At 55.5% G+C, this 26,405-nt stretch overlaps 2 protein-coding genes across 6 annotated transcripts in view; both read right to left on the bottom strand.

The window, feature by feature from the left end:
* Positions 1-2,015: 2,015 nt before the first annotated feature.
* Positions 2,016-6,771, bottom strand: FOXJ1 (forkhead box J1). Its single transcript, XM_036836799.1, has 3 exons — positions 6,664-6,771; positions 5,426-6,090; positions 2,016-3,737 (listed from the first exon to the last, which is right to left on the bottom strand). The coding sequence occupies exons 2-3, from the start codon at positions 5,921-5,923 to the stop codon at positions 2,970-2,972; spliced, it is 1,266 nt and encodes a 421-aa protein (XP_036692694.1). The 5' UTR covers positions 5,924-6,090; positions 6,664-6,771; the 3' UTR covers positions 2,016-2,969.
* Positions 6,772-7,979: 1,208 nt separating this feature from the next.
* The window catches only part of RNF157 (ring finger protein 157), an 80,502-nt gene continuing 62,076 nt past the window's right edge, over positions 7,980-26,405 (bottom strand). For 2 of the 5 annotated variants that reach the window (XM_036836796.1, XM_036836794.1), the window contains 11 exons: positions 25,947-26,106; positions 25,701-25,813; positions 23,442-23,680; positions 22,607-22,715; positions 20,455-20,566; positions 19,806-19,978; positions 19,448-19,519; positions 18,586-18,634; positions 16,369-16,479; positions 14,232-14,267; positions 7,980-10,832 (listed from right to left, as the gene is read on the bottom strand). In XM_036836796.1, coding sequence (XP_036692691.1) covers positions 10,711-10,832; positions 14,232-14,267; positions 16,369-16,479; positions 18,586-18,634; positions 19,448-19,519; positions 19,806-19,978; positions 20,455-20,566; positions 22,607-22,715; positions 23,442-23,680; positions 25,701-25,813; positions 25,947-26,106 — 1,296 coding nt within the window. In that variant the 3' untranslated portion in view covers positions 7,980-10,710. Of the gene's footprint in view, positions 10,833-14,231; positions 14,268-16,368; positions 16,480-18,585; positions 18,635-19,447; positions 19,520-19,805; positions 19,979-20,454; positions 20,567-22,606; positions 22,716-23,441; positions 23,681-25,700; positions 25,814-25,946; positions 26,107-26,405 lie in introns of those variants that run through there. The other 3 variants (XM_036836795.1, XM_036836797.1, XM_036836798.1) reach the window with 3 other exon arrangements.

The following is a 26,405-nucleotide window of genomic DNA, read 5'->3' on the forward strand; positions in this document are numbered from 1 at the left end:
AACCACTCAGTGCAAAAGAGAAAGGACAACTCAGTGCAACATGGGGTCCTGGATTGGGATGCTGGAATGGAGAGGAGCATTACTGGGGTGATCTGCAAGATGTGCATGGGGTCTGCGGTTAGATGGGATTACCAGGTCAATGTTAATTTCCTGATTGTGATGGTGGATTATGGAGGCGTGTCCTTGTTCTAAGGAAATACACACTGAAGTATCTAGTGCTAATGGGGCACCCTGTCTGCAACTTACTGTTAATGGTGCAAAATATATATTGACTGGGATTACATTGAATCTATAAATAAATACGGAGTCACTGAACGTCTTTTTTAAAAAGCCACCCAGACAAGGGCCAGGGCAGGGATGAATAGGAGGGACGGGATCCACTCACGCTTCCCGCCCCCTCAACCGCCACCCCCCAAACGCTGCCTGCTGAAAGGGCGTGTGAAGCCCTGTGTTCCGGCCCCTTCGGAGCCCCCTCTTAGCTTTGGCTGCTCGTTGGCAGCATCTATGGACCCTTAAAAGTGCCAGTGTCTGGGTCCCGCCCCCAGAGACGCTAGTCCCAGGCATTTTCAGGAGCTCCTGGTGATTCTTCCTGGCAGTCAGAAGCTTCTTCAGCCTTTCCTTACCTGGCAGGCAGTTCTGCCAGCCCCTGACCTTGCCCCTCTTCCCCCAGCATGGGCCCAGGCAGAGGGTGAGGAGGGGGCACAGTGACAGGCCCCACCTGTCAATCCAGGGTATACCCCTTTGGGCGGGGGCTGGAGGCTGATCCTGGGGGCCAGTGGAGAGGCTGGAGCCCCCATGTTACCCCAGTGCTGGGGAGCGTGGTGGGGGGAAGGCCGGGGGGTGGTGGGGAGAGGGAGGGAGCCGTTGCTTAGGGGGTGAAGGGAGTCTCAGAGGGAGGCTGGGGCAGCCTCCTCAGCAAGCGGTGGGAAGGGGATGGGCTGGCTTCTGAGCTCGGTAAGGCCCCAACCCGGCTGGCCCTGCAGTGTGTGCACCCTTCTGAAATATTTGGAATAATTAGCAAGTGAAAGCAGCAAGTAGGCGGGGGAATGCCAGGTTGGCCTGGAGCCAGCCTCGAGTGCAAGGAAAGAAAGGGGCTTCAGGAGAAAGGGGCCTGTGGAGGCTGGGCAGGATTGTATAGGACAGTGCCCGTTTGTGTGTGTGTGCGTGTGTGTGTGCGTGAGTGCTGGGGGAAGGGGCTGTGCACCACAAGGGCGTGCTGGCGGGGCCAGGTGTGGGCTCGGGGGAGAGATGGGTTCCAGGCAAAGCTGGGGTGAGGGGGTTGAAAGGTGCCTGCTGAGTGTCACATATTTGCTGTGCCTCAGTTTCCCCATCAGAACTCTGGTACGTTGGTTCCTCACAGGCTGGAGCTATAGGGTCTAGGCACTCCGTCTTCCGTCTTCCCTGATGGCCTCCCTCAGCCCCAATCTGCATTGGAGGGAAGGTGCTGGGCGGGGTGAATCAACCCCAGGGTGGCAAGTGGGGCCCCAGGGGCTGGGGCCCTCTGACCTCACACCCTGTCCCTTCAGGAAGGGACCAAGGGAGGGAGGAGCTGGAGACAGGCCCAGGCGAGGACCGCAGGCGAGCCTGGGCAGGCCCTCGAGGTGGGCGAGGTGGGGGACGCGTGAGCCGAGCCCTGGGCAAGCTCAGCCTGTGTGAGTCCCCAGGGCCAGGGAGGGGGCTGTGCCTCCTATGCCACCCGCTGCTGGGGGCTGTGGGTACAGTCTCCCCATTGCACAGACAGAGGTGCCGAGGCCCTGGCTGCAGGGGACCCCCGAGGGCTGCCTCTCAGCCCCTTTCTCTCTGGGGACCCAGAGATCATGGGGGGTGCATCAGGGGGCACTCTGCAGGCCTTTGGTGCCCCCCATCTTCCTCCCAGCCATTCCCCCTTGGGCCTTGGCCTCCCCAAAACTGGCCCATGCTTTTCCCCAGAGAAAGTTGCAAGCAGGTCCATTTTGAGATTTTTTAAAACTTTATTTTTAAAAATTTTTTTATTGTAAATAACTTTCCATGAAAAAGGTTAAATTGCCCAATGGGGCAGGAGGGTGGATGTGGGATGCAGCCCAGGGGGCTTAGGGTGGAGCAAGACACTCCCCTGCAGGAGTGCAAGCAAGGGCACGGGGCCGTTCCCCTTTCCTGGTCCCAGTGGTTCTAGCAAGCACTGCGTCCCTCCCAGTTAAGCCTCAGCTATAGCTACACTCACTACGTTAGTCTGTCTGTCCCCTTTCCCTCTGCAGCTTGGCTGCCCCAGCCCGTAACCCCCAGAGCCCCAACTCCCCGCTGCGCTCAGCCTCAAGTTGGGCTCAAAGATTAGGGATATATACCCTCTGCCCCACCTCTAGGGATGAAGCCAGAAGACCCCAGAGGCCTTAGAAAATCTCCTGGCTCCACCCGGCACCCCGGCCTCGTTTCTGTCTCCTCTCTCTTCCCCCCTCCCCCTAGCTCCGCCCCACATACTGCCGGCCCCAGCCCCAGGGAAGCTCTGCCCGGAGAGGCCTCTAGGGTGTTAATTTGCAGTCACCTAATCAGCATTTGTTGTACCTGGGGAACTTTCTCTGGATAGAGACCTGGGGAGGAGAGCGGGAGAGAGAGAAGCTTCGAAGCCAAGATGCTCTGGGGCGGGCCCTGTACTGATGCTTCAAGCTTGGCCAGGGCCCCTCCAAGCCGCAGCTCTCATAGTGCAGGGCCCTTAGCGTGTCCCTGGGGCAGGGAAGAAGTGGATCAATGAGACACTGTGTGTATGGGGGGCTGAGGAGCGGAGGCAGCAATTTTGGTCCTGGGCCCCAGTTCTCAGCCTGCTGGACTAGAATCTGAGGATGGCCTGGGCTGGGGGCCGTGTGGCCTCGTGGGGTGACCTGGCCCAGCCCCTGCCTGGGCGGTAGGGTGTCCACGGGCCTGCACTGGCTGGGGGGAGGGGGGCAGTCTGGGCCCAGACTTGGGCGCTGTCTGGAGGCGGGGCAGGGCGTGGCTTCTTACAGGAAGGCGCCCATGCTGGCCCAATCGTGCAGGTCAGAGGCCAGGGTGGCATCCCCGGCCTCAAAGAGGGGCTCGGGGGGCAGGCAGCTACTGCCGCTCTCGTCCCAGGGGTGCTGCAGGAAGGATGTGGCCAGGAAGGTCTCGTCGAAGTCCAGGCTGTCGGTAGCCTGCTCCACCGGCGGCCCCCAGGTAACAGGGCAGTCGATGTGGCGGCCGTGGACGGTGAGGTCCACGTCCCCGTGCGAGGCGGGGCTCAGCGGCGGGCTCAGCTCCAAGGCCTCCAGCGTGCCCAGCTCCCCGCCCAGCGTGCCGGCGTCGAAGATGGCCTCCCAGTCAAAGTTGCCCTTGAGGGGTTCCAGCTCGCCCTGCTCCTCCTGGGTCAGCAGCAGGGTGCTGGAGGGCCGCGGGACCTTGGCCACCCGCTTGGGCAGCGGCTGTTTACGCTTATGCCCCAGCCTGCCCTCGCCCGCACCCCAGCCCACCTCCCCAGTGGCCTCCTCGAACTCCCGCAGCAGCTGCTGGGCCTCGGTGTTCACGGTCAGTGGCCCGGCCCACGGGGCGGAGCTGGGCTCCGGCGCGGCCTGGCGGGCAAAGGCCGGGTGGATGTGCACTGGGGGCAGCCGCCGCTTCTTGAAGGCCCCACTCAGCAGCCGCTCGGCGTACTGGGGGTCGATGCGCCAGAAGCCCCCCTTGCCTGGCTCGTCCTTCTCCCGAGGCACCTTGATGAAGCACTTGTTCAGGGACAGGTTGTGGCGGATGGAGTTCTGGACACAGGGAGACAGGAGAGAAGGAAGACAGCTGGGTGAATGGGTGGGGTCAGTGATGGGGGGGGCGCCTAGAGCCACTGCCAGCCCCGCCACCACCTTCTCTCCGATGGGGGCAGGGGAGACAGAGGCGCTGCTCCGACCAGGAGGCTCTGGGACACCAGCCACAGGGCACCGGGAGCTGGGAGTGCTGTCGGGGGCTTTTGTTCCCTGTTGCCAGGATATCTGCCTGCTCAGTCATCCGAGCCCTGAGCCGCAGGGTGGCTCTCACTGCCACCCTGTCCTGCCCTCCCTCCCTTACCCCGCTGCTTGCCGCCTCTGGCCAAAGGCCTTGGCTCCCCCAGGGCCTGGACGGCCATCTCCCTCTGCCTGGGCCTGGCTGGCCTTCTCTGTTTGTGAAATGAGTGAGTGGGTGTGAGGGTGTGTGTGTGTGGGGGGAGGGATGGAGTGTGGGAGGATCTGATGACTTTCCTTGTTTGCAGAGCCGGCTGCTGGCCTGGGCCCTCACCCCCCATGTCCCCCTCCTCCCACCCCAGGCTCTGAGGCCTCAGTTGATTATTACCCAGCCAAGAGCATAGCGCTCATTCCTGGGGCCTCTCAGGCTTGGGGTAGGGTCGGGGGGTGTGGAGGGTCTCTGCTTTCTCACCAAGGTTACAAATGGTACCTGCCCCAGGGTCAGGGCCCAAGCAAACGTGGAATAGCTTGGAACTGTGATCCTGTGACCTGTGCCACAGGGAAGGATCTGTGCATCCTCAGGGTGTCTGTCCCCAAGTAGCCCCTGATCCTGATGGTTGAAGATGCTCAGGGCAGTGTGTGCCCGGCCTTGAATCACCATCCTGCCTTGTTCATGCCCGGGTGCACAGTCCAAACCACGCTGGGGCACAGGGGTCTGGGGCCTGGTTGGTGGGGCCGGCAGGTGAGTAGTGTCCCCTGGCAAGACTGGGATGTTTACACGGTGGCCTGGGCCCCTTGGCTGCTCTGTGCCAGGTTCCGGAGACTTGGAACATGAAGCCAGTGTGGGAGGCAAGAGCCCCTGTGGAAAGCACCTGGCTGAGGTAATTTTCCCCCCGGGGAGGTTGATGAGAAGAGGGGGAGGAGTGTAGGCAGGAAACTAGGGAGGGGTTGGGGTGGGGGCTGGCACAGCAGCTTTAGGAAGGCCCCGTAGCCCTTCCACTGGGACACAGCTGGCCTTCACACCCCACAGCACACCCCTCTCCCCTCCCAGACCCCCTCCAGCCGACTGAAACCAGGCAGGATGCAGAGCCCGGCAGGAACCATGCTTCTGTTCCTGCCTCCAGTCAGGCCCTGACAAACTGACCTGGAGTAGGGCAGTGTCTAGGAATTCTAGGACTCGGGACAAAAATATGTCCCTCAGTCCATCAACCTACCCTGGGGGGCTGTGTCCATGCATAGTTCAGCCCTGGTCTTTGGGCTGAGCCTGCTGGATGAGTGACAAGTTTTTCCCACTTGCACCTCTGTGTCGGCGCCCCTAAAGCCCTCTGCACATCCTTCCCCCTCCCTCTCTGAGGTCAAAGGGGCCGCAGTCCAAGCACTGGGCTCCCTCGAGGTCCTTCCTCGACGGCCTTCCTCTCTCGGGGCCCTGGCTGTACCGCGCCTACTCGGCCTGCGGATCTGGGATGTGAATCCAGTCCGCGCGGGCATGGGGAGGGAGGGAGGGCCTCCCCTACCTGCCAGGTGGGATCAGCGTGGCGGAAGTAGCAGAAGTTGTCCGTGATCCACTTGTAGATGGCCGACAGGGTGATCTTGGTGGCCTTGCTGGCCTGCATGGCCATGCAGATGAGCGTGGCATATGAGTAGGGCGGCTTCACTTGCGGGTTGGTGGCGTAGTCCACGTCGTCGGGAGGCGGGGCCTGCAGCCCCGGGGGGGCGCTCCGCGACGTGCACGAGGACGTGGGCTTGCCGGGCGTGTGCGGCTGTCCCAGGCAGGCGGGGTCGGCCGCCAGGGGAGACCCCGGCGCGGCCGAGCCTGGCACCTGGTGGTAGCCGTGGGGGTCGGTGCCCCCCGAAGGCAGGGCGGGGGCCTTGGCGTTGAGAATAGAGAATTCCTGCAGCCACTGCAGGCTGGTCAGGCTGTCATCCAGGGCGTCGGACTCCTCCAGGCCGCCTTCCGGTCCGGCCTCCTCCGCCGCCCCTGCTCCCGAGACGCGTAACCAGCTCTCCGCCATATCTGCGGGGACTCTCCGAGGGGGCGGTCAACATCCACGAGCCGAGCCGAGGGTGGCCGCCGAGCTCTCCGGGCCGCTGACTCCCGCGGCTTCAGTTACACAGCCTCCCGGAAGCGTGCTTCCATCCCGCGATCCGGGGGTAGCCTCCTCCGAACTGAATGTGGTGCCTGCGGGGACCATAGCGGGAACTGAGCCCTCTTTCCCCACTCCCGAGGGGAGAGTGTGTGCGAAGGGGGAGGCTCTTACTAAAATCGTTCCCGCAGCTGGGGAGGATCTTTTACTGCCGAGGTCTGGGAAACAGAAGCTGTGCCCGGGGGTCCGACCCCCACGGGGTTCGCCTCGCTCTTTTCCTCTTTGATCTTTTAGAGGAGACTTAATTAGCCAAACGAGGGAATAGTGTAGGGGCATGCGAGGCCACCCCCTTCTCCCTCAAAGCGGGAAATTAACCCCCCTCTCTCCCTCCACAACAAATGGAAATGGGGCGAGAGAGTCCAGGAGGGTAGTACGACGGGGCGGGGGGCGGGGGAGGTCGTCTGATCTTTGAAAAGGGATATTAGGATGGGGATCAAGGGGAAGGAAGGAAACAAAACAGAGAGTTATAAGGGGGCGGGAAGTGAGTGTCCCCCAAACTCCTCTGATGTCAGTCCCCGGGCCCACCACTTCCGTCGGGGACGGATGGGAGAGCGGGCTGGTACCGACGCCCTCCCTTCCCACGGCCTGCAGCCCTCCCCGTCCCTTACCTGGCTCAGAGCGCAGCCCGGGCCAAAGGAAGGTTCTCGAAGAAGTTCCTCCCACTGCCCACCCCCACCGCGGCTCTCTGCCCCCAGCTCGAGGGCCCAGCCAGCAATCCTCGTCGCTCCCCACGCCCGACGGCGCCTCTCTGAACGCCAGCGGCCCGGGGACGGGCATTAAGTAGCCGCTCGGAAGGCTTCTCCTGCTGCCATGGCGACGCTCCGCCCATATAAACAGCTTCCGCTTCTGCCATTGGTCAGGGTGTCTCCAAGGAGACCGCGGGCTCTTACCACTCTCTCAGGCGGTAACTCTCTTCGAACTCCCTCCTGCCGCTCTCTCCCGCGCCACCCAGCCCCCTAACCGCCACCGCGTCCCGGCTCCGCGCATTCCCGCCCGAGGGCCCCGCGCAGGGCTCGGAGAGGCGCGCGCCTCGGCGCTCCCGCAGAGGCCCCGGGGCCGCCGGCGAGCAGTTCGCCGCGGGAACCGTACTCCCGCCCCACCCCCTTCCCATCTGGGCTGCTCAGAGTTGCAGACGGCTCCTGGGACGCAGCCCGTGGCGCGGGGGCCAAGGCTGGGTGCATGCTTGGGGGTTTCCTTTCCTCTCCGCTGGGCTGCGAGTGGCACTTCCTCACGTTTCTGCGGCCTGTCCCTGTCTCCCGACCGAGTGTCGTCTTGGTGCCCGCAAGCAGGTCTGACTCTCCGATGCCACCTGCCGCTCAGGTCCGCAGAAACCGCAGCACCGGTCGCAGACACCCCAAGGTGGCTAGGGTAATCCAGTGTTTCCCGGTAAGCGCTCCCTCCCCGCCCCGTCCTCAGCAAGATTCCCAGAAGCTGACATTCCAGACGCTTCTTCGGAGGTGCTCTCCCTCCTTTCCAGATAGCCGAGGAAGCAGAGCCGGTGGGTGAAACCCAGAAAAGCCGTGGACTTGCCAAATTCTCTTACTGGGGTCATTTGCCCCATTAATTTCACCAACCTTTAAGTGACGGACTAACGGTGGACTGTGGTCCTTCCTCCTCCCTTCCCCCAGCCGCCCTCCAGTCACCAGCTTTCCTGCTCTTCAATTATTGAGGAGCTGCACTTGGAAGTTCTCCGGTTGAAGCGGGGAGGGGGTGGGGTGGGTGGGGTGGGTGTGAGGATTCCTTATCAGGCCTCTGCGCAGGAGCTGTGCCCAGGGGATGGTACACCAACTCCCACCCAGAAACATGTCTTTCCCTACCCCTTGCCCTCTCTCACTCCTCCATGTCCAACTTGTCTTGAGTAAAAGTATTAAAGCGTGCTGGAGAACGTCAGACAGAAACTTTCACAAATAAGCCAGCTGCGCAGTTAACAGCTCTCCTTCCCTTGTGAACAGTTTTATTCGTTTTTAAGAATCATGCAGCAATCCATAAATATTGCATCCTTGACGTCCCCACTGTAGTGTGCCCATGAGTGTACTCCAGGGAGTGAGGGGTACACAGATGGCACAACAGTACACACATACTTACACACACTAGGTGTGCAGATCCTAAAGCAAAGTGAGCAGTCAGCATGCCAAGGTCAGGTGAACAGGACACAAACTCTCCCCAGGTGAGATGGCTTAACGTGTGTGGATCTGTGCCCAGGAGATGCCCCAGCGTGGGCATGACCTCTGGTGGGATGGGACTGGGGAGGAGAAGGAAAAAGGGCTCTGTGAGAGGGCTGGGATCATCACACCACTCGGAAGTGAGCTCATAGGTGAGCTCCGACCTGAGTGTGGCAGGAAGGAGCCCCAGGCCTCCGGTTAGTCTGTGTCCTTGTGTGAGAAGCCAGGCCCCGTCACGTTCTCTCTGGGTCAGCTGCTAACAACATGACTGTCTCCAGATGATGGCTGGGGCAGCTGCCCTGTTCCCTGATCCCAGCCCTTTTGGATGGGATATTTCTGCTTGCCAAAGAGCTAAATGAGGGCAAAGAGGCGAGGGGATGGGGGAGAGAGCAGGAACTGTCTGAGAAACAGGAGTGAAGGGCCATTTCTCACCCAGGTATGTCTTGGTTATGGAAGCAAGGCCTTGAGGAATCTCTCTGAGCCTCTTCCTGGGAGAAGACAGACCCTCCCGAAAGGGTGAAGACAGTGGCTTCCTCGTAGGGTTCCTGGCCACTGTGGCTACTGTTTACCTGCATCTCCTTCATCTCAGGTAACACCACGCTGTGAATACTACCTGCCGGGAGAGGAGGTGAATCTGCATGCCACCACCCCAGGCTAAGGGAGCGCCCCCTTCCCTAGTGCTTCTCAGGCTCAGACTTCAAGGAAATCAGGAAGTGGGGTTATTGCTTGAACCTTCAATATGAAAGGGGCTGTAAGAATGTTTCGGGGAAAGAAAGGACATTAAATGGGGCCTGAAACAGCAGAGTCCACTGCAAGATATCAGAGCGGGTGGACACGGGAACTCAAGGCAGAAGCTGAGATTCAGGCTTGGCTCATGTAGTGTCTGTCAGGACCACAGGCCTCCCACCCCCCCGCCCACCCCCAGGGCAGGATGTGAAGCACAACCACCAGGCAGTGAGGGTCACCACCCACCTGGCGGCGCAAAGAAGCCACACAGGAGGTGCAAAAGATCCCCCGGCACTGGGCTCTCTTTGAGGCCTTGGGAAGGACCCTGGAAAGCTCTTCTAGGGCAGCAATTCCAACTACTAATTCAGGCCATCATGGTGGGCACAGCCTAGGGCTCTGTCACATCTCAGCCTCACAAACTGTTGGATCCCACTTTGCTTCTCAATCTCATGCTCCACTACACAACCACCTCTTCCGAAAGCCAGCAGACAATGCATCCATCAGAGAGCTACGAGGAATCCACTGATAACACTAGTGTTGAGAGACGAACAGCCAACCGCTTACGGTCTTGCTGTTTCAGGCTGTTATTTATATGCCCTACACTGGACTGAGGTGGGGTGGACATGTGATTTGAACAACAACATCTCTAAATCTCTAATGAGCCTATGGAAGGCAGTACCTCCCCCTCCCCCCATCAGGCTCAGCTGATCTGGAGGACAGGGGAGGAAAACCGGCTGGGTGGGGAGCCTCCCAGACCACCACTGACCCCAGCTCAGCCCTTCCCCCAACCTCCTTTGGGGTTCCTGGGCACCAAATGAGGACCACCGGTCCACCCCTCTCAGCCTATTTCTTCAACTATTTAAGAAAAGCGGGGTGGAGACGGGGGCAGCACGGATAAGAATGCCACCTGACAGGGTGGTAGTGATGAAACATGATAATATACGACAGTTCCTAACAAGTGCCTGGTACATAGAGGGGGTCAAAAATGCTTTTGCAGTGTCACCTTAGGATGGAGCCCCAGGCCTTCCTGAGTGCACCTGATCATAAATAACTCCCCGGTAGGTAATCATTTAACTGAGGGATTCTCAGATTCAAGGCCTCCTTCCTAAGCAGACAGACACACGAGGCACAGCCTCTGCTACCAGAAGCAAGAACTGTTTTCCCAACCAGCCTTCTGATGGTTGCCACTGCTTCCTGTCCTTGAGAAAGGAGCTCCTAATGCGTTTTGAGGGAAACCCCACTTACAGTGCAATACGGCTTTCCCTTCTCACAGGAGTCATCCCCCAACCCCACCCCAAATTGCAGGTTTCAGATTGGTTATGATGTCCCAGAGACTAGAAAATGCCAGATGGGTGTTTGTAATGAAGTCACCCAAACTCTTGAGTCTTCTTGGTCTACCTCCTAAGGAGAAAAAAAGATGCACAAGAAATTAACCAGTCCGTGGACCACAGCTCCACCTGAAGATCAAGATACAGTGGAAGCATTCCAGAGAGTCTCTGCAAGGGGTCTCATGAGCTGCAGTTCATTGAGTGGCTTTAGCCCACAAGGAGAAAAGAGACTTCCGGTCCCTTCTGAGAGGGGAAGGATCACGGTTGAGGAAGAAGATGAGTCTGGGAGAAGGGGCAGGTGCCCTCAGCATCCAGCTTTCACGTGGGTCTAAAAAGTCTCCATGTGTCTTGCTGAGGATGCCCAGGAGGTCAGTGGTGTCGTGAGGCCAGGATGGGATGTGAGGACGGGGGGAGAGCCCTGGTACAGGGCCTAGGGCTCTCAGATGGCCAAAGGACCCCACACGCAGAGCCTGTTCTCGGGGTCCTCCAGGCTGCCAGAAGATAAGCGTCGGCGCTGCGTGTTCCGACGACTGACCACGTTGTCATCAGCCTGCCAGGCACCTGAGAAGAGGAAAGGAAGGTTACCGGACCTTTGGTTTGGTCCAGATGGTGTCTGTGGTAGGACAGCCCGGGGGTTTGGCACGAAAACTGGCAGGATGTGCATTACCTGGAACTCCCACAGGGTGCAAACCACAGCACGTGGAACTTGGGAGCAGTGGCGCCCACTGGGCTAGGGACAGTCATGGCCACTGTGGCCCACTGATGGAGGGACATGCAGGATGGTCCTTGTTTTGTGAGCTTGCCCTAGGATCCACTTTTGTATCTTTTCTTGGTCTTGAAGTTTGCCTAAGTGTTACAGCGGACCAGGAAAAGAAACTGAGTCTAGCTGAGACTTTCACGAGAGCAGGAGGAGGTGAAGGGGAGGGAGGGAGAAGAGGGTGTTAGTTTGGGCTCAGACTTAGTGTTTGCTGTGGGGGCCAGGAAGTGACTGGCTGCCCAGCAGGGTGCCAGGGACCACATGGCATGGGGGAGAACAGAGTGACAGCTGTTCCTCTCTTTCTGCACCCGAACAGCCCACCGAGATTTGCTATCAGCTGGTGCCACCAACCCCAGGAGACATTAGCTCCAGAGTTTTGGGGTCCCCTGGGTACCATCCACGAAACTCATCATCTTCCCCCCAGTACTGCAGTTCCTGCACGAGAAGCGCCCACTGCCCATGCTGGAAACCCACTCTTGGTGCTTCTCTCTCCTTTGTGCTCTGTATCCAATCCATCATGACCTCCTGCTTGTTCAAGCTCTAGTAATGTCTAAATCTGTAGTCAGAAAACAGGGGTACAGCCCCAGCTTGTAACGTACTGACTGTGTGACCCTGGGCAGGTCACTGTACTTGGAGCCCCGGTTTTCCCATCCATCAGATGGGAGACGAGTACTTACCCCCCAGGGGTGCTGTGAGACTAAGCGAGGTGACATGGGAGAGTGCTGAGCAGGGCGCCTGACTCACAGAATGTGGGCGACAACCAGCCGCCCCCCAGGCCTTGTTCAGGCCACACTCATCTCCCCGCAGTCGTCCTCCCAGCCCACAGACTGGCTCCATCTGATTCATTCCCTCCAGTGCAGCGAGATGCCCCTTCCGAGGGGAGAGGATGAAGCCCTAACCCCCTGAGGTTGGGGAAAGCCTTCCATCCTCTGGCCGAGGACTGCTGAGCTGCCTCTCCCAGCACCTGCCCCAGAAGGCCGCCCCCGCCAAGCCAGATGGGGTCCAGTGTGCTCCGAAGTGCTCCCCCACGGCCTGTACCACCACCCCATTTCTCAGGCTGTGTGGAAATTGCTGAATCCTCCATCACACTGTGATCTCCTCCCGGGCAGAGCCGAGAGCCATGCCCGGCCCATCAGAGGGCTCAGTTCGTGGATGGAGCTGGCCGACCCTGGAGGGTGGGCGTGAGGCTCACTGCGTTCACGTTTGAGGGAGGCCACTCACGAATGTCTGGGGTCAGCTTCAGGTTAGGCCAGCCCAAGACACGAAACCCTTTAATGGCAGAAACACTAGGATTAAGCGGGTATAAACTGTGTATTTCCCATAAATGTCCTGGTGCGATAATCTGCCCTAAGGCTCTAATAATAGTCTGTGGAGGTGGACCCCAGGGGAAGGGGAGTGAGTGGGACAGGAAATTTTTAGGTATCTCTCACAGCCAGACAGAATGTGGCGATCTCTATTCCCTGTGGGTACCAGATTCCGGCACATGGGTCTACAGTGCTTTTCCCCTCTAAGGGTGACAGGATGAAGAGCAGGCAAGACTGCCCTTTTAAGTTAGGAACCCCCAGATAAAGTAAGTTGTTCGTTCATTTTATATAATTTGGTAGATCTCATACCTATTCCTCAATGTTTATGGGGAAGGACTCCGGACTGTGGCTGTTTGGTAGGAAAGACCAAAAGCAAATGGTAAACAGGAGAGAAGACACACACACACACACACACACACACACGCACACGCACACACACACACAAAGTCAAAACACCGCCGCAGCCTTGCCGCCACCACCACTGGCTGCCAGGCTGCCTGGCTTGGAATTCATGAGTCCTTGCTACAAACACCACCGGTCCAGATTCTGAGCCAGGGCTGAAAACTGGCTCCTTCTGAAACAGCCTCAAGACTCAGACCTGAAGTCTCTGTTCTCCCCGGCTTCTTGGTACAGTCGGCGGTGCTCTTTCCTCTAAAAAGGCTTCTGCCAGACCCTCGGCAAAACCCTGCCGCTGCTCCGCGCATCCTGGATGCAGAAGGTAAGCGTGGAAGGCGCAGGAGGACTTCCTGAGCGAGTGCTACCATTCTGTCCAGTCCTCAGCCAGAAAAGGGAGCCTGGAGATTCAAAATCCTTCACGGGAGGTAGAGGAAGGTGGTTCCCACTTAATTCCATCCTCAGGCTCAGAAATGGGAGAGTGAAGAGACCTCTAGAGGCAGATTTGGGGAGCACATCTAGGGGGATTCCGCACACCTCTTTCCTGCCTCTACCCGGCCACTAATTAAATTTAAGGTCTGTAACAGCTCCACCATCTTATAGAGTTTCTCTCCAGGTAAAGAGAAAGTTAATTCAGATTTTTCCTTAGTATCCGCGAAGCGTAACCCTTCCTAGTGGCGTCTTAGTCTTGCGTTATTTCAGGTCTCCATAAGTACTTTTGTTTGTTTTGTTTTTGGCTGCGCAGTGGCTTGGAGGATCTTAGTTCTCCGACCAGGGATTGAACCAGGCCACTGCAGTGAAAGCGCTGAGTCCTAACCACTGGACCGCCAGGGAATTCCCTCCATAAGTACTTTTAGATTTCATCGGTATGCCCACTCCTGTCCAATGCGGTCATTTAAAAACATTTGTATTTCCACCAACAAACCCAAATTATCTTTGCTTTTTCCCATCACACTCCCCAGAGCCTTTTCACAGAATTGTCACTGGTCCCCTGACCACTATCCTGCCGCCTGTGTGATACTCCATCAGATTCCTTGGAGCCCCGTCTACCTAGCACGGCCTCGCGATTCTAATCGGCTCACCACCTACAATGGTCAACTCAGATTTCCTCCCTTTGAGAGCCTTGCAGAACAATCTCAGAACATACCATCGCCCCCCTTGGTCCTGGGGCCGAAGAAGACCCAGAGGCTTCTTAGGGGAAGAGGGGCTGGAATGACACAGGTGCTCTGTCAGCGTCACTCCCACAAGGGCGCTGAGAGCAGCGAGGATGGGGACCTGAGCCATCCCTGCCGCCAGCTGGGGCTCCTGGCAGAGCACGTGTGGGCCTGGGGAGGGTGGACCATGGGATGCTCCCCGGGTTCCCTCCTTGTGGGCGCTCCGTGAGGGGAGTGGCATCCGTGTGGGGAGGGAAGCGGCGTGGAGAGGGGGACCAAGTGCCTGAGAAGCTGTACTGACGGCCAAGCCAGCCTGAGGCACCTCAGTCACAGGATGGAACTTCGAACTTACAGCTGAGCGTGGTGAGGCCTGTTGATTCCACGGGACCTACCAAAGTGGATACTCCTGTCATTAACCCGACAGATGCTTCCAGAGAGTTCCCCAGCACTTTGCTACCAGTGTGACGCTAACGGCAGAACCCGAGAAACATTTTACCAAGAGAGCAGATGCACTTTCCCTCTCCCGTAAGAGCCCTTGAGACCTCGGGGTGAGGCTACGATGGGACCCTCAAGTCCCTCTCCCGGCAGCCGCCACTGTCATTCGGTTTCATGTCTGGCCTGAACGGTGAAGCCAGTTTCATCTGAGAATGGCTCGCTCCCGAGATCACCGTAAGGAAGCCCAGGCACTGTTTTCCTTCCAGGTCTCTCTCCCCTGCCGCAATCCCAGAGTGGAATAAACATCCACCAGCAGGTTGGCCGGAGGGAGTTAAGGAGAGGAGGAAGCAGAAGGCCTGGGGTCAGTTTCCACCAGCACGGGTGGCTGAAACAATTCCCAGTAGCTCCCTCTGCCAAAAAATGGGGGTTGGTGGGGAGCCGCTGGGGGGAGGCAGGAGCCTAGATTCCTCTCTTGAAGCCCAGTGAGCGGCCGGCTGGCACAGCTGCCCACAGACACAGGGCGGAGTGGGGGCAGAGATGTCATCTTCCCCAGCTAGTGAGCAAAACAAATCCTGCCTGTAACCTTTGCCACAGAAGCATCCCCGCTTTTGTGGAACAGGGATTAATCTATTCTCACAAATATTTTTTTTTTCCTGGAAAATTTCAGCATACAGAATACAGGCTCTTGCCAGTTAGGAATGGAAGCCTCAGCGAGAGCCCCTCGGATGTGCGCACGCCCAGCAAGCTTGGGGTTGGGTGTGGGTGAACATGAACTTTCACACGAAGTCTGGATAACATAAATGAGTTTCAAAATAAACAAACTGGACAGACAGACGTACATTTGGCAAAAAGACATGAGAAACAAATGGACAGACAGAAGCCAGGTAAAGAGTGGGAAGGCAGGAAGTGAAGCGTACCCTGGACCCCAGCCGCTCTGGCCCAGGCCTGGCTGGGTCAACGCTAAGTGGGAAGGGACCGGAGAGCCCTTGGGAAGGCCGGGGGAGGCGTCTCCGGGGATTACGGCTTCCTCCACCACAAGCCTGCATGGGGCCAGAGGGGTGAGGACCCAGGTCTTTTGCAAGCTGATGGAGAGTGGCAACCACAGGAGTTTGTGTCCCTCCAGCGCCTGCAGCCACGTCGCCAAGAGAGTAAAGCACTGGACCCATGACGAGACGTGGCTGTCCTGAAGCTTAAACATGTCCAGGGCACGTTTAAGAGATTACAAACCACGCAACATGAAGGCAGTCTCTGCCGTGAACCCAGGAGGGGCAATTTCGACCTGGTCCACCGGGCAAGACGTGGCTTTAGAGCCATGGTTGGTGGAGCCCTTGGTGAGCACGGAGCAGAGGGGCATCAGTGCCCAGAGTGTGACCGACAGGTGGGCTCCTCCTGAGAACTCATCCCAGATGCAGTTTAGTGTCATGAGAAGGAATAAGGGGCACGTTGACGGCCCTGATCAAATTTATAGAGTTAGGGCTCCAGGGAGAAGAGTCACCCTTGACCCCTGATCGTTCCTTTGGGATACAAATCTAGGGAGCGCAAGGCAACTGGTGGAAACCCAGGGCTCAGTGGGTCACAGAGCTAGTCTATAAAACGCTGGCTTTGAAATTCCTCTCTGATCCTAACTAAGCACTCTCCTCTGAGGAGCTACAGGTTCCCTTTTCAAGGGCTCAGGCTCTCTTTCCAAGACCTTCTCACAGAGGCCGTGTCTGCCTTAAACTGCCTGTTGATGGAAACAAGACCAGGCCCCCTGCCATGGGATCTGCAAGACCATGATGGAGGGGCACGGTCAGGCCAAATCGGAAGGATCTGGAGGGATTTTTGCGCCTTTCTTCATGCCCAAATAGTCTCGCTTAGAGCAGAGTCGCTCTTTGCCCAAGGACTCTCCCGAGGCTGCCTCACTTCCTTTCAGCAACTGGCTCCCAGCATCTTAGCAAAGCCCATGCCTTCTTGCAGGAACTGCAGGGCAGGAGATGGGTGTCCCAGGGTGAGAGCAGGGGTGCGAGCAGGGGAGCGTCTCCCACCAAGTTCATGTTCGGCAGACTGCCACTCACCGGGTAAGCAGACCTCAGAGCACAGCTTATTGTCCAGTGCTTTCACGCTGGCGATGTCAAAGTCATTGTTATTGTCACACGCCATACCTAGAAATGCGAATGTCCTCTGGCCTGTAACGGAGTTAAGGCAGTTAGAGAGGGCCTGGCTGTGTTTTTCTCTGCTTCGCTGTCCTTAAAATAAAAATCTTAAGGATGGAGACAAAAAAAAAATCAAATCATGTGTTAAAAAAAAGACAATAATTAAGTGGGTAAAGAGTGGACAATAAAGGAAACTGTGTGGGTATGTTTGTGTTCTCGCTCTGTTCTGCTCTGCTTCCTTAGTTGGCCCCTTTCCAGCCTTCGTTCCTGGGAAATCAGACCCTGGGGAGGGCTGTGGGATTCGGACATGCAGACCCGGGCCCAGAGCAGAGCTAAGCCAGGCTGGAAGAGCTAGGAGAGCCACGGGGGAAGCGACCCCGGCTCCGGCCTGTGTCTGTCGGTGCACGTGGGGTGTGTTTATGACCACAAGGCTCTGCGAAATGACTAATACATAAAACGGCAATTAAAGCTCTTTGGTTGCATAATTTTGCACCTCAAATCAAAGAATCACTTCGTTCGCAAAATTATGATTTATTTTCTTATGAGACTTAATTTGCTATTCTGAGTATGTTTTAAGGGGCTGACCAGAAACCTACAGTCGTGTAAGATGGGAAGGGGACAGTTTTAGATGTTATTTTTTCAAGCCCCCCACCCCGCTGTTTTTTCTTGGTGAAAGGGAGAGGAAGAAACATACATCTACTGCTTACGGCATGTCAGGCGGAAACCACGTAAGGAATGTCAGGCGGAAACCACGTACTGCCCTGTGCCTTTTAGAAGCAAATATTCTACAGGGGGTGACAATCACAATGGAGAAGTCGGAGCCTGGAGCCCTGAAGACATCAACCGAGGGGAGGTAGCGCCCAACCCCAGCTTGGCTGGCGCGCGAGTGCGGCAGAGGCACAGCCTGGGCGACCACCACTCCTCCGGCACTACTTGGCCAGGCGCGAGTGGTCAAGTGCGCATGCGCACCCCCTGCACACCACACCGCCCCCCAAGCAGCTGCCAGCGCCAAAGCAGAAGCGACCAGCATGACATCTGCATCCAGGCTGGGATCCAGGTCTGCTCTGGAGGTTGCCCTTCTGCGGAGGCACCTCAGAGGAGCAGAGGGAAGAGACACCGGTTCCTGGGACGCCTGGTCCTGCACTCCCAGGTGGGATTCCCAGCCCGCCCCCCCTGCTTCCTTGCTCTATATGTAGGTCGTTCCTTCGCTTCTCGGCTTACTAGAAACAAAATTCTTCCGACCGAAGATATAATTGACCTTATTTACGAAACAGAAATAGAGTCACAGATGTAGAAAACAAACTTATGGTTATGGTGGGGGGGGGGAGGAAGGGAGCGGAGGGATAAATTGGGAGATTGGGATTGACATATACACACTACTATATATAAAATAGATAACTAATAAGGACCTACTGTAGAGCACAGGGGACTCTATTCAATACCCTGTCATGGCTTATATGGGAAAAGAATCTAAAAAAGAGTGGATATATGTATATGTATAATTGATTCACTTTGCTGTACAGCAGAAACTAACACAACATTGTAAACCAACGATTCCAATTTTAAAAAATATATACTTGAGGCCTGAATGATGGTAAAGAGAATCATTCCAATAGCCTACAGACACTGGTCTACGCTGAGCTGCTAACATCTCTTCCCCTCACCTTCGCTGTGCCGCCGGGGCTGTGATCCCTCTGCTACCGTAACATCAGCTGTTTTCTTCACTAAAGCAGGGAAACCTACTGCCTAACAGTCGTTCCCCCAAGGGGAGCAAGCTGTTCTCCTGCTGCTGCTGAGCTCTGGGGCTGCTGGAGCAGTTCCGTGAGACACAGCTGAGAAGCTGAAGCAGGAAGGAAGGAGATGGGAATTGCCCAAGAAGCTTCAGGATCTACTCAGCGTAAATGGAGAACTACATGTATCTTCTGCAGCCTTGGCTCAGAGGCCCAGAAAGAGCCGGGAAGGCTGCTGAGGTCCTCAGATACCCTGCTTGCTTTGATAGTCCATCAAGAAGACAACCTTTCCCCAAAGCCACACCCTTGAGCAGTGCCACCAAGTCACACCAGTGCCCCTTTCTGTACCCTTTAGAGAATACCCGGGAAAGAAATATAATAAAAGGGAGCAAAAGACCAGGTCTTTTACCATCTTCTTGTGTGGGTGATCCGTCCTCTTCTTCTAGAACATCATTTCCCTAGGGCAGAAGGAAGGCACTATGAGTCCATAAAGCAGTGAAATGAGTCTATTGATTGGCAGAAGACAGAACTAACCACCCTCATGGTATCTATACATTTCCTGTCCATGTGAGATGGCTGGGAGGCCCAGCGGAGGCAGATTTTGCTTGGCGAGGCAGGATCGGCCTGTAGGGACCGGGTCTGAGGCACGTTACAGAGGGACCCTAGGACTGTCAGGAATAGCCTCGGTAATAGTTTAGCTCACACTGTTTCTCTCAGGTGGAAATAAAAGTTGTCAAATGAAAAAGCAAACCGTGAGATCATAAAACTTTCAGAAATCCTTTAGGATCCCCAACCCTATCCAGATACTCCTTTGAGAACATCTGGCTCAAGAAAAAGTTGTAGAGTCCCCACTGTGAGCTGGGCATTCCATATACTTGGGCCACACCTCCGTCAGAGCACTTCTCACGCTGAGTTATAACTCTGATTCTTCCATCAGACGGAGCTCCGGGATGGGTGGATTGGGGGGGTGGGCAGGCAAAAGCCATGTCACTCGGTCTTTGTGTCCCCCAGTGCCAGGAAGATGTGAGATGCCTGTCCCAGGTAAATACTAAGTGAATTGGAGGACAAACACCCTCCCAAGGGTCTGGCCTGGAAGACTTCCCTCTAGAACTCACACAGTCCCTCCGCTCTGCACCCTGCCTCTAACAGATCCAAGTGCACCACCTTGGAAGGCTTCCTCCAGAACAGCCCCCGTCCTATTTGCATCCTCTGCCAGCGTCGGCAGTCCCTCTGACCAGGGGGTGGGGCACCACCGTCCACCCTGCTCTTACCTCTGCATCCTGCTCTTCGGCGGCGGCGGCGAGGCCCGCAAAGTTGCAGTCTGGAGACGCCGCCGGTGTCACCTGCAAAGGAGCAACAAAAGTCAAGGTGCAGATGCCACCGGCTCTCCTACCCAGCTCACCTGGCAGCAAACCCAAACCAAGTCCTCAGGACAGAAGTGGTGCCACATGGAAGATCACATCTGAGGGAGTCTTTGATTCAATGACACGGTACCCTGTTTTCCGGGGCTCCCCTCCCGAGCACTGGGGGGCTTTGCCCATCTCCCTGGCAGGCCCCGGACTGAGCTCCTTGGGACTCGAGTACAGAGCAGAGCAGAGCGGCGAGGGCGATCCCATGCTCCTCTCTTACCTCTTCTTCTTCCGAGGGGGTCCTGCTGGCGGCCCGGGGGCAGGGGAGAGCCTCCCCCTCCTCTTCCGTGCCAGGGGCGATGTAGGAGCCGGACATGGAGGAGACGGTGTCGGTGCTGATCTGGGAGGACACCATGGACATGACCGACTGGGCCAGACTGCTGCTGGCAGGGTCTTTGGAGACAGGAGTTGGAGGAAGGACACGGAGGTCAGGCCCGGCTGCTGTGAGCGGACCGGGAGCAGAGCTCTCTCCCTGCGCCCGGGCAGCGAGGACACCAGCGGCCCGGCCTGGCCCTCACCAAATAGGGTTTAGATGGAAGGTTTTCCAAGGTTTGGCTCCTTTACATTTTAGAGCTCCAAACTCAGCCTCAGGGATGAGGGATTTGCTTTTCCCTGTCATAATGTTAAAGAAAACCTTACGACGGCAGGACTGGGAGTGAGACAGCTGCTTCTCCCCCCAGCTCAGCCGCTAGGCCGCCCTCTCACTGCAAGAGAGCGAGTCTCACTTCCTCTCAAGCCGGGCCCTATTTTGTCTGCCGCTTAGGTATTAATTTGCTGCTCCCCAGTCCATCCGGGAGGAAATATTAGAAGCACTATGGACTCGGCTGACGGGGAAGGACCTGCAGTTGCTCCCGCCCCCCATCATGTACCTTCTGGGGAGGAAATTGTGGAGGAGAGAGGCGTCCCCGTGCAGGACGACTGGTCAATAGCTCCTGACGATGACAAGGTCAGGGTCTCACTTTCTGGGGTGATGCCACATTCCTGGGGGGAAAAGAAGTAAGCGCCAGTCAAACATGTTAGAGGGGAGGGGTCAGGGCAGGGGGCCTGGGCGAGGAGGAGGAAAGGGCATCGGGGAGGGGCGGCAGGAGGCGACATGCAGAGGGAGGGCCGGTTTCTCCTCGTCGTCACTTCTATGCAGCCCTGACCCGGAGTGGCTGTCTCCCGGGGGAAGGTGCAAGCACATCCTGCCCGAGGCCCAGCAGCTGCTGGAGCCACACAAAGACCGCAGCTCAGGTGACACAGGTCACCCAGCAGCTGTGACACGGGAACACCCCAGGTTTCCCCAGGATTACAAACAGCTCTCCTTCTGAAGGGAGAGAACACAAAACCAGCAGAGGCCCCGGTACCTGCTGGGCTTCTCCTCTGGGACGGAGGGTTAGTTCCAGCTCGATGGATCTAATACAAACACCGCCTGCCCCCCACCCCACGCCCGGCACCCCCATCAGTCAACTGGGCTCGCAACCTCGGTGCAGCCCAGGGCAGATGCAAAGGCCTACTGATTCTCTCTCTACAGCTTGTGTTCTCTCTTCCAGGTCTTCTTTTCTTAAAACCTTAGTTCAGGCAACCCTCCTGCCTGGCTTGGTCTGTCTCCTGCCTAATCCAGCCTGCACACCTCCGTCAGGTGGGCCCTCGTGAAGCCACGTTCCCACTGTACCACTGGCCTGCTCAGGGCCCCCACTTCTGCTCCGTGCTTCACGTGTACTGTCCCTGCCACCAGGAACGTTTCTCTCACCTGTCTAAGAAATTTTGATATTCAGCTCAAACGCTGCTCCGCCATCACACTTGTGGTTCCCTCCACTTAACGTGATCCTCCACGGCACGTCAGTGTCTCTGTTTTGGGAGCACTTTCTTTCTCTGGTTAAAATTCATTCATTCATTCAACAAACACTTACTAACACCTATGTGCCAGATGTGGTGCTGTTATTCATGTACATGTCCTGTCTCCTACTGGACCATGAGCTCCTCAGGACAGGAACCGCTTTTCACCTTCCTATGCTCCGCTGCACCTAGCCCACCACCTTACCAGCGGTGGGCTCGACAGCCCGCTGACCTCTGTTACATAAAGCCTGTGAGGGCGCACAGGGTAGAGGATCCCATCTTCCACTCGGCCGCCTGGCTTTTCCACTGGCTGTGCCTGCGTCCAGAACCCGCCCTCCTCAGACATCTGCCCAGTTCGTCTCACCTCCTCTGTCCATGGACCACTTTTTTTTTTGCCTGCAACTGCGTGGCATGTGGGATCTTAGTTCCCCAACCAGGGATCGAACCTACACCCCTTGCAGTGGAAACACGGAGTCCTAACCACTGGACTGCCAGGGGAGTCCCCCTGTCCATGGACCACTTTTTAAAGCGAGCATCCCCACCCTTACGTGACACATGGATCCCCGGTACCACCTGACACATACGTTTTTGGGTTTTTTTTATAATTAATTAATTAATTAATTTATGGCTGTGTTGGGTCTTCGTTTCTGTGCGAGGGCTTTCTCTAGTTGCGGCAAGCGGGGGCCACTCTTCATCGCGGTGCGCAGGCCTCTCACTATCGTGGCCTCTCTTGTTGCGGAGCACAGGCTCCAGACGCGCAGGCTCAGTAGTTGTGGCTCACGGGCCTAGTTGCTCCGCGGCATGTGGGATCTTCCCACACCAGGGCTCGAACCCGTGTCCCCTGCATTAGCAGGCAGATTCTCAACCACTGCGCCACCAGGGAAGCCCGACACATACGTTTTGTACTGGCTGTCTTTTGTGTCCACCCCACCCTAACCACGAAGCCTATAAGCGCCAGGAGGGCAGGACTTTTGTGTCTCCCCACTGCTGCTGTCCGCACCGTAAAGGATCATGCCTGGTCAGTAACACAGGCCCCGTACACTGATAAAAGACTGAGTCTGGTGACACCTTTGCTGCTGTCTCAGAGAGTGTTCGAAAGGCGTTTGATGAATGAATGGGAGCAGATGGGCCGGAAGAGGCCTGCAGGCAGGAAGGAGAGCACCTGGAGTCCAAAACCACACAAGGAAGGACAACGCACAGTACCTCTCTGAGATGCTGGGCTGACGGTCTCTGAGACAGGTGCGTCTCAGATTCGCTGCATGAACGCTCATCTTCCTCTTCGTGCAGCACAGAAGAATTCTGGGAGATGGACCTGCATAAGCCCGGAGGGAGAAGCAGCTGCAGCCAATGCCCCTTAAAGAACAGAACTCGCCTGCACTCCCATTAACCAGACGTCACAGGGAGAAGAGGGCCCTGAGGGGAAGTGAAGGGAACCTAAATCTTAGGAAGGAGCGGGGATGTGAGAAAGGGCACCAGAGGGTCTGAGACCTCTTCTGGGCGTCAGAAAATCAGAGCTTTACCTTTAGCTTCTTCAAACAATTGTGTCTGAACTGGGGGAAAACCACTGACATTTTTAGGGTTTCAATATTTTCATCTGTAAAATACCCTCCTTTCCTCTGCCGCAGAAACTTATTATGACTTGCTCCTAGTTGGATGTAAACGCCTAAGAAATACAGATCACAAGGTTCCTTCGGTCCTCAGACTAAGTGATGCTCCCAGGGGCCTGAATGACCCTAACGATGTCATCGTCCCTATACCCCATACTCTCCTCCCACAACAGAACACATGAGAGGTTCGTCCGCCTGGATCCTCCTAAGTACCCATGTACCATCTTATTTTCCTCTCCCAAGGGATGGGATAACTTCCCCTCAGGTGCTAGCCCAGGTCTTCAGTGCAATGAGCAGCTCTGGGAACAGCCCAGAGGGTCTACACTGCCCTGGGACTTGGGACTCGAGCCAGCACCGAGGAGGTGAAAGATGGATTGAAAGCATCTCATCAAGGACCCCAGGGCCAACGCTATTGCATGCTGGCTACTCACTTGGAGAGACTGTTTCTGAGCTTGAGTCCTGGGCTGCTGCAGTCGGACAGGCGGTCGAGGGGGGAGAGCGTCCGGACAGGAGGCAGGTGGCCATCACTGCCGTAGGAAGGCAGCATTCCCGAGCGGCGTCTGTCTCCAAGCACGTGGAGTGGGGGGACTGCCGGGGATGGGGTAAGGGGCCCATTGAGGGCCTCCAGAAGAGACACCACTTCATAACCCGGTGGAATGTTCTCTGAGGACTAGGGGAATCAGAGACAGGTTGGGAAATTAATTAAATACTCTTCGTTTAATGGTATGAGCGTGTTTCTTCCTCTGCGTTGGAAAAACGCTTTCTTTTACATCTAGTCTGGGGCTCTGGCAAAGGAAAGCTTCTGTATTAGAAGCAGAAGAAAGATAAAATATCAGAGAACCGCATGTTCCTTGACTCTGCTTACAGATGAACTTCTTGTTAATACTGTTTATGTTTTCCGATTATAGTAGAAATATATGTTCATTACAGGAAATTTGGAAAATACATAAAAGTGGAAAGAAGGAAGGAAAAAAGTCATCAACCATCAAATCACCCAAAGTGATAACTTTTGTTAGCATTCTAGTGTTATTTTCTTCCAATGTTTTTTCCTCTGTACTGTTTACACAGTTGTGATCAATGTGTTAATGATAATTTTATACCCCGCTTACCTCACAGAACATAAATATTTTCCTTCACATGCATCCCTTTTCATAGATACCATACATTTCCTTACTCTTCCATTGGTGCTGGCTATTTAGTTGTGTCCATTTCCTACTGTAAACAACACTTTGATGAACATCTGTTCATCTATTGTGCATAAATCTTTTTTTTTCAGATCATTTTCTGGGTGTTAAATTCTAAGACCTTAGATTACCAAGTACAAATGTTTTTAAGGCTCTTAATATACACAGCTGTTTTGTTTTGTTTATTTTCAGTGATCTTTCTAGTTACACCCTTACAAGCAGTACAGATTACCTGTTTTAATTGCTTCTTGGCCAGCATGGGGTATCTTTAAAAAAGGAAGTTTTTAAATGTGAAAGGTGAAAAATGGTCTCTCATCTTAATTTGAATGTTGTTGATTTTTAACGTGGTTGACTTTTTAAAAAATGACTGCTGACCAGCTATGTTTCCTCTTCTGAGAAATTTTTTATATATCCTTTGCCCATTTATCTACTATTTCATTCAAGTGAGTTATGGTAAAGATACTAGCCTTTCCTCTGATGCAAATGTTGTGAGTACATTTTTTTTCTTTAGATGATTTGCTGTTTGGTTTTAACTTTGGTCATCTTTTACACATCTAAAGTTTAAAAATTTTTACGTGATAAAATCTACATGTTCGGGACTTCCCTGGCGGTCCAGTGGTTAAGACTCCGCACTTCCACTGCAGGGGGTGTGGGTTTGATTTCTGGTCAGGGAACTAAGATCCCACATGCCACGCGGCGTGGCCAAAAAAAAAAAAAAAAAAAAATCTACAGGTTCTTTTTTTGGCAGTGTTCCATTGTTTTCAAGCTTAGAGAGCCCTCTCCCATCCATAGTCAACTAAAGAATCATCTATAATTTATTCTAGGTTTTTAATGTTTGGCTTGCTCTGTTTTTAGTGCAGTTAACTAGTTACCCCACCTGGAATTTGTTATCTGGTAAGGAGTGAAGTGCTAAACTGATTGTTCCTCCCTAAAGCACTACCTAATCATTCCAATACCATTTACTGAATAATTGATAATTAATCTCTTCCACTAGCGTGTTAACCTAAAGACAAGACCTTCTGGTCTATAACTACAAAGCGTGGAGGCTTGACACCATCACTTACACCATGAGACAGAGGTGAATTATTTCATCTACGTGGCTCCCAGTACCTGAAGCCACAAAATGAGACAAAGAGAAACAGTTACCTTCTCGGAGGATTCAGATAAAAATGGTAAATTGTATCTAAATCCCAAACAATCATCCCCTTGTTTCTGCTTGGGGGTGTTCCAGAGCTGGACCCCATCCCCACCCCCATCTGCCCGGATACTGGAGTGAAACAGCAAGCTGACAGCTCTAGGGATGGTAAATGTTAACTGGACGCTGAGTCCCCAAGGTGGAAAGGGGAGGTTTTAATGATCAGAACCTCATTTTCCACTGTACTATTGGCTGGTTTTTAACACAACATGATGTCGGCCAGCTTACTCAGTACTTCAGAATGCCAAGGTTTAATTACTTGCCACAAAGTCACGTGAAGAAGGACAAAAGGTGAAAAAAGCCCAACTTACTGAATGCTCTTCTGAGTCGGATGTCTGGGATGAGAGGATGGGGTTAAAGCTGGTTGGGGACAGGGGGCCCAGTTTCTTCCTCATGGCTCTGATCTGAAGCAGTGCCCGGAAAGCTGTGAAGAAGAAAACAGGCCATCAGGACACGGTGGTGCAGGACTCAGGATGGACAAGAGCCCGCACGGAAGCCACGACCCCTTCTCCCCCGAGGGCTGACCTCGGGGACCCAGCAGGGCCTCCGGGGCTTACGCAGTCGGCAGATGGGGCAGTTGTTGGCCTGGTAGCGCAGGGTGTCCGCGCAGGTGTTACACAGGCAGAGGTGACGACACGGCAGGATCAAGGTGTCCCGCACGTCTGAGAGACACACCACACACTCGGCACTGTTATCTCTCACTTCATCCTCAGCCACCTGGCCGGGGGACAGAAATTTAGCCAGCGTCACAGAGACCCTCACGTCGCATACTTTCTTTAGAAGGCAGCCTGCCTGCAGAGCTGAGACCATGCACTTGGTAAACTACATTGAACTTGGTAGTTTACCAAGTGCACTGGCACACTCAGTTTCACTTCTTCTGGCAACTGTTTGTCTCAAGCTCATCCTCTGAGGCTGAGAGCTGGTCCTGTCTGACAGTGGGAGCTGAAGGGGCCCGGGAGGCCACCCAGGGAAGTGGGGAGCAATGAACCGAGTAAGCAGAGCCCTGCCGAAGAACC

This window comes from Balaenoptera musculus, chromosome 20, assembly GCF_009873245.2.
Source record: "Balaenoptera musculus isolate JJ_BM4_2016_0621 chromosome 20, mBalMus1.pri.v3, whole genome shotgun sequence".
NCBI classification, from domain to species: domain Eukaryota; kingdom Metazoa; phylum Chordata; class Mammalia; order Artiodactyla; family Balaenopteridae; genus Balaenoptera; species Balaenoptera musculus.

Excerpts from the sequence above, each read along its gene's own strand:
- FOXJ1 (XM_036836799.1), bottom strand. The coding sequence starts at position 5,923 with ATGGCGGAGAGCTGGTTACGCGTCTCGGGAGCAGGGGCGGCGGAGGAG. Across the intron at positions 3,738-5,425 it reads ACGCTGATCCCACCTGGCAG|AACTCCATCCGCCACAACCT; the intron begins GTAGGGGAGGCC and ends CCCTGTGTCCAG.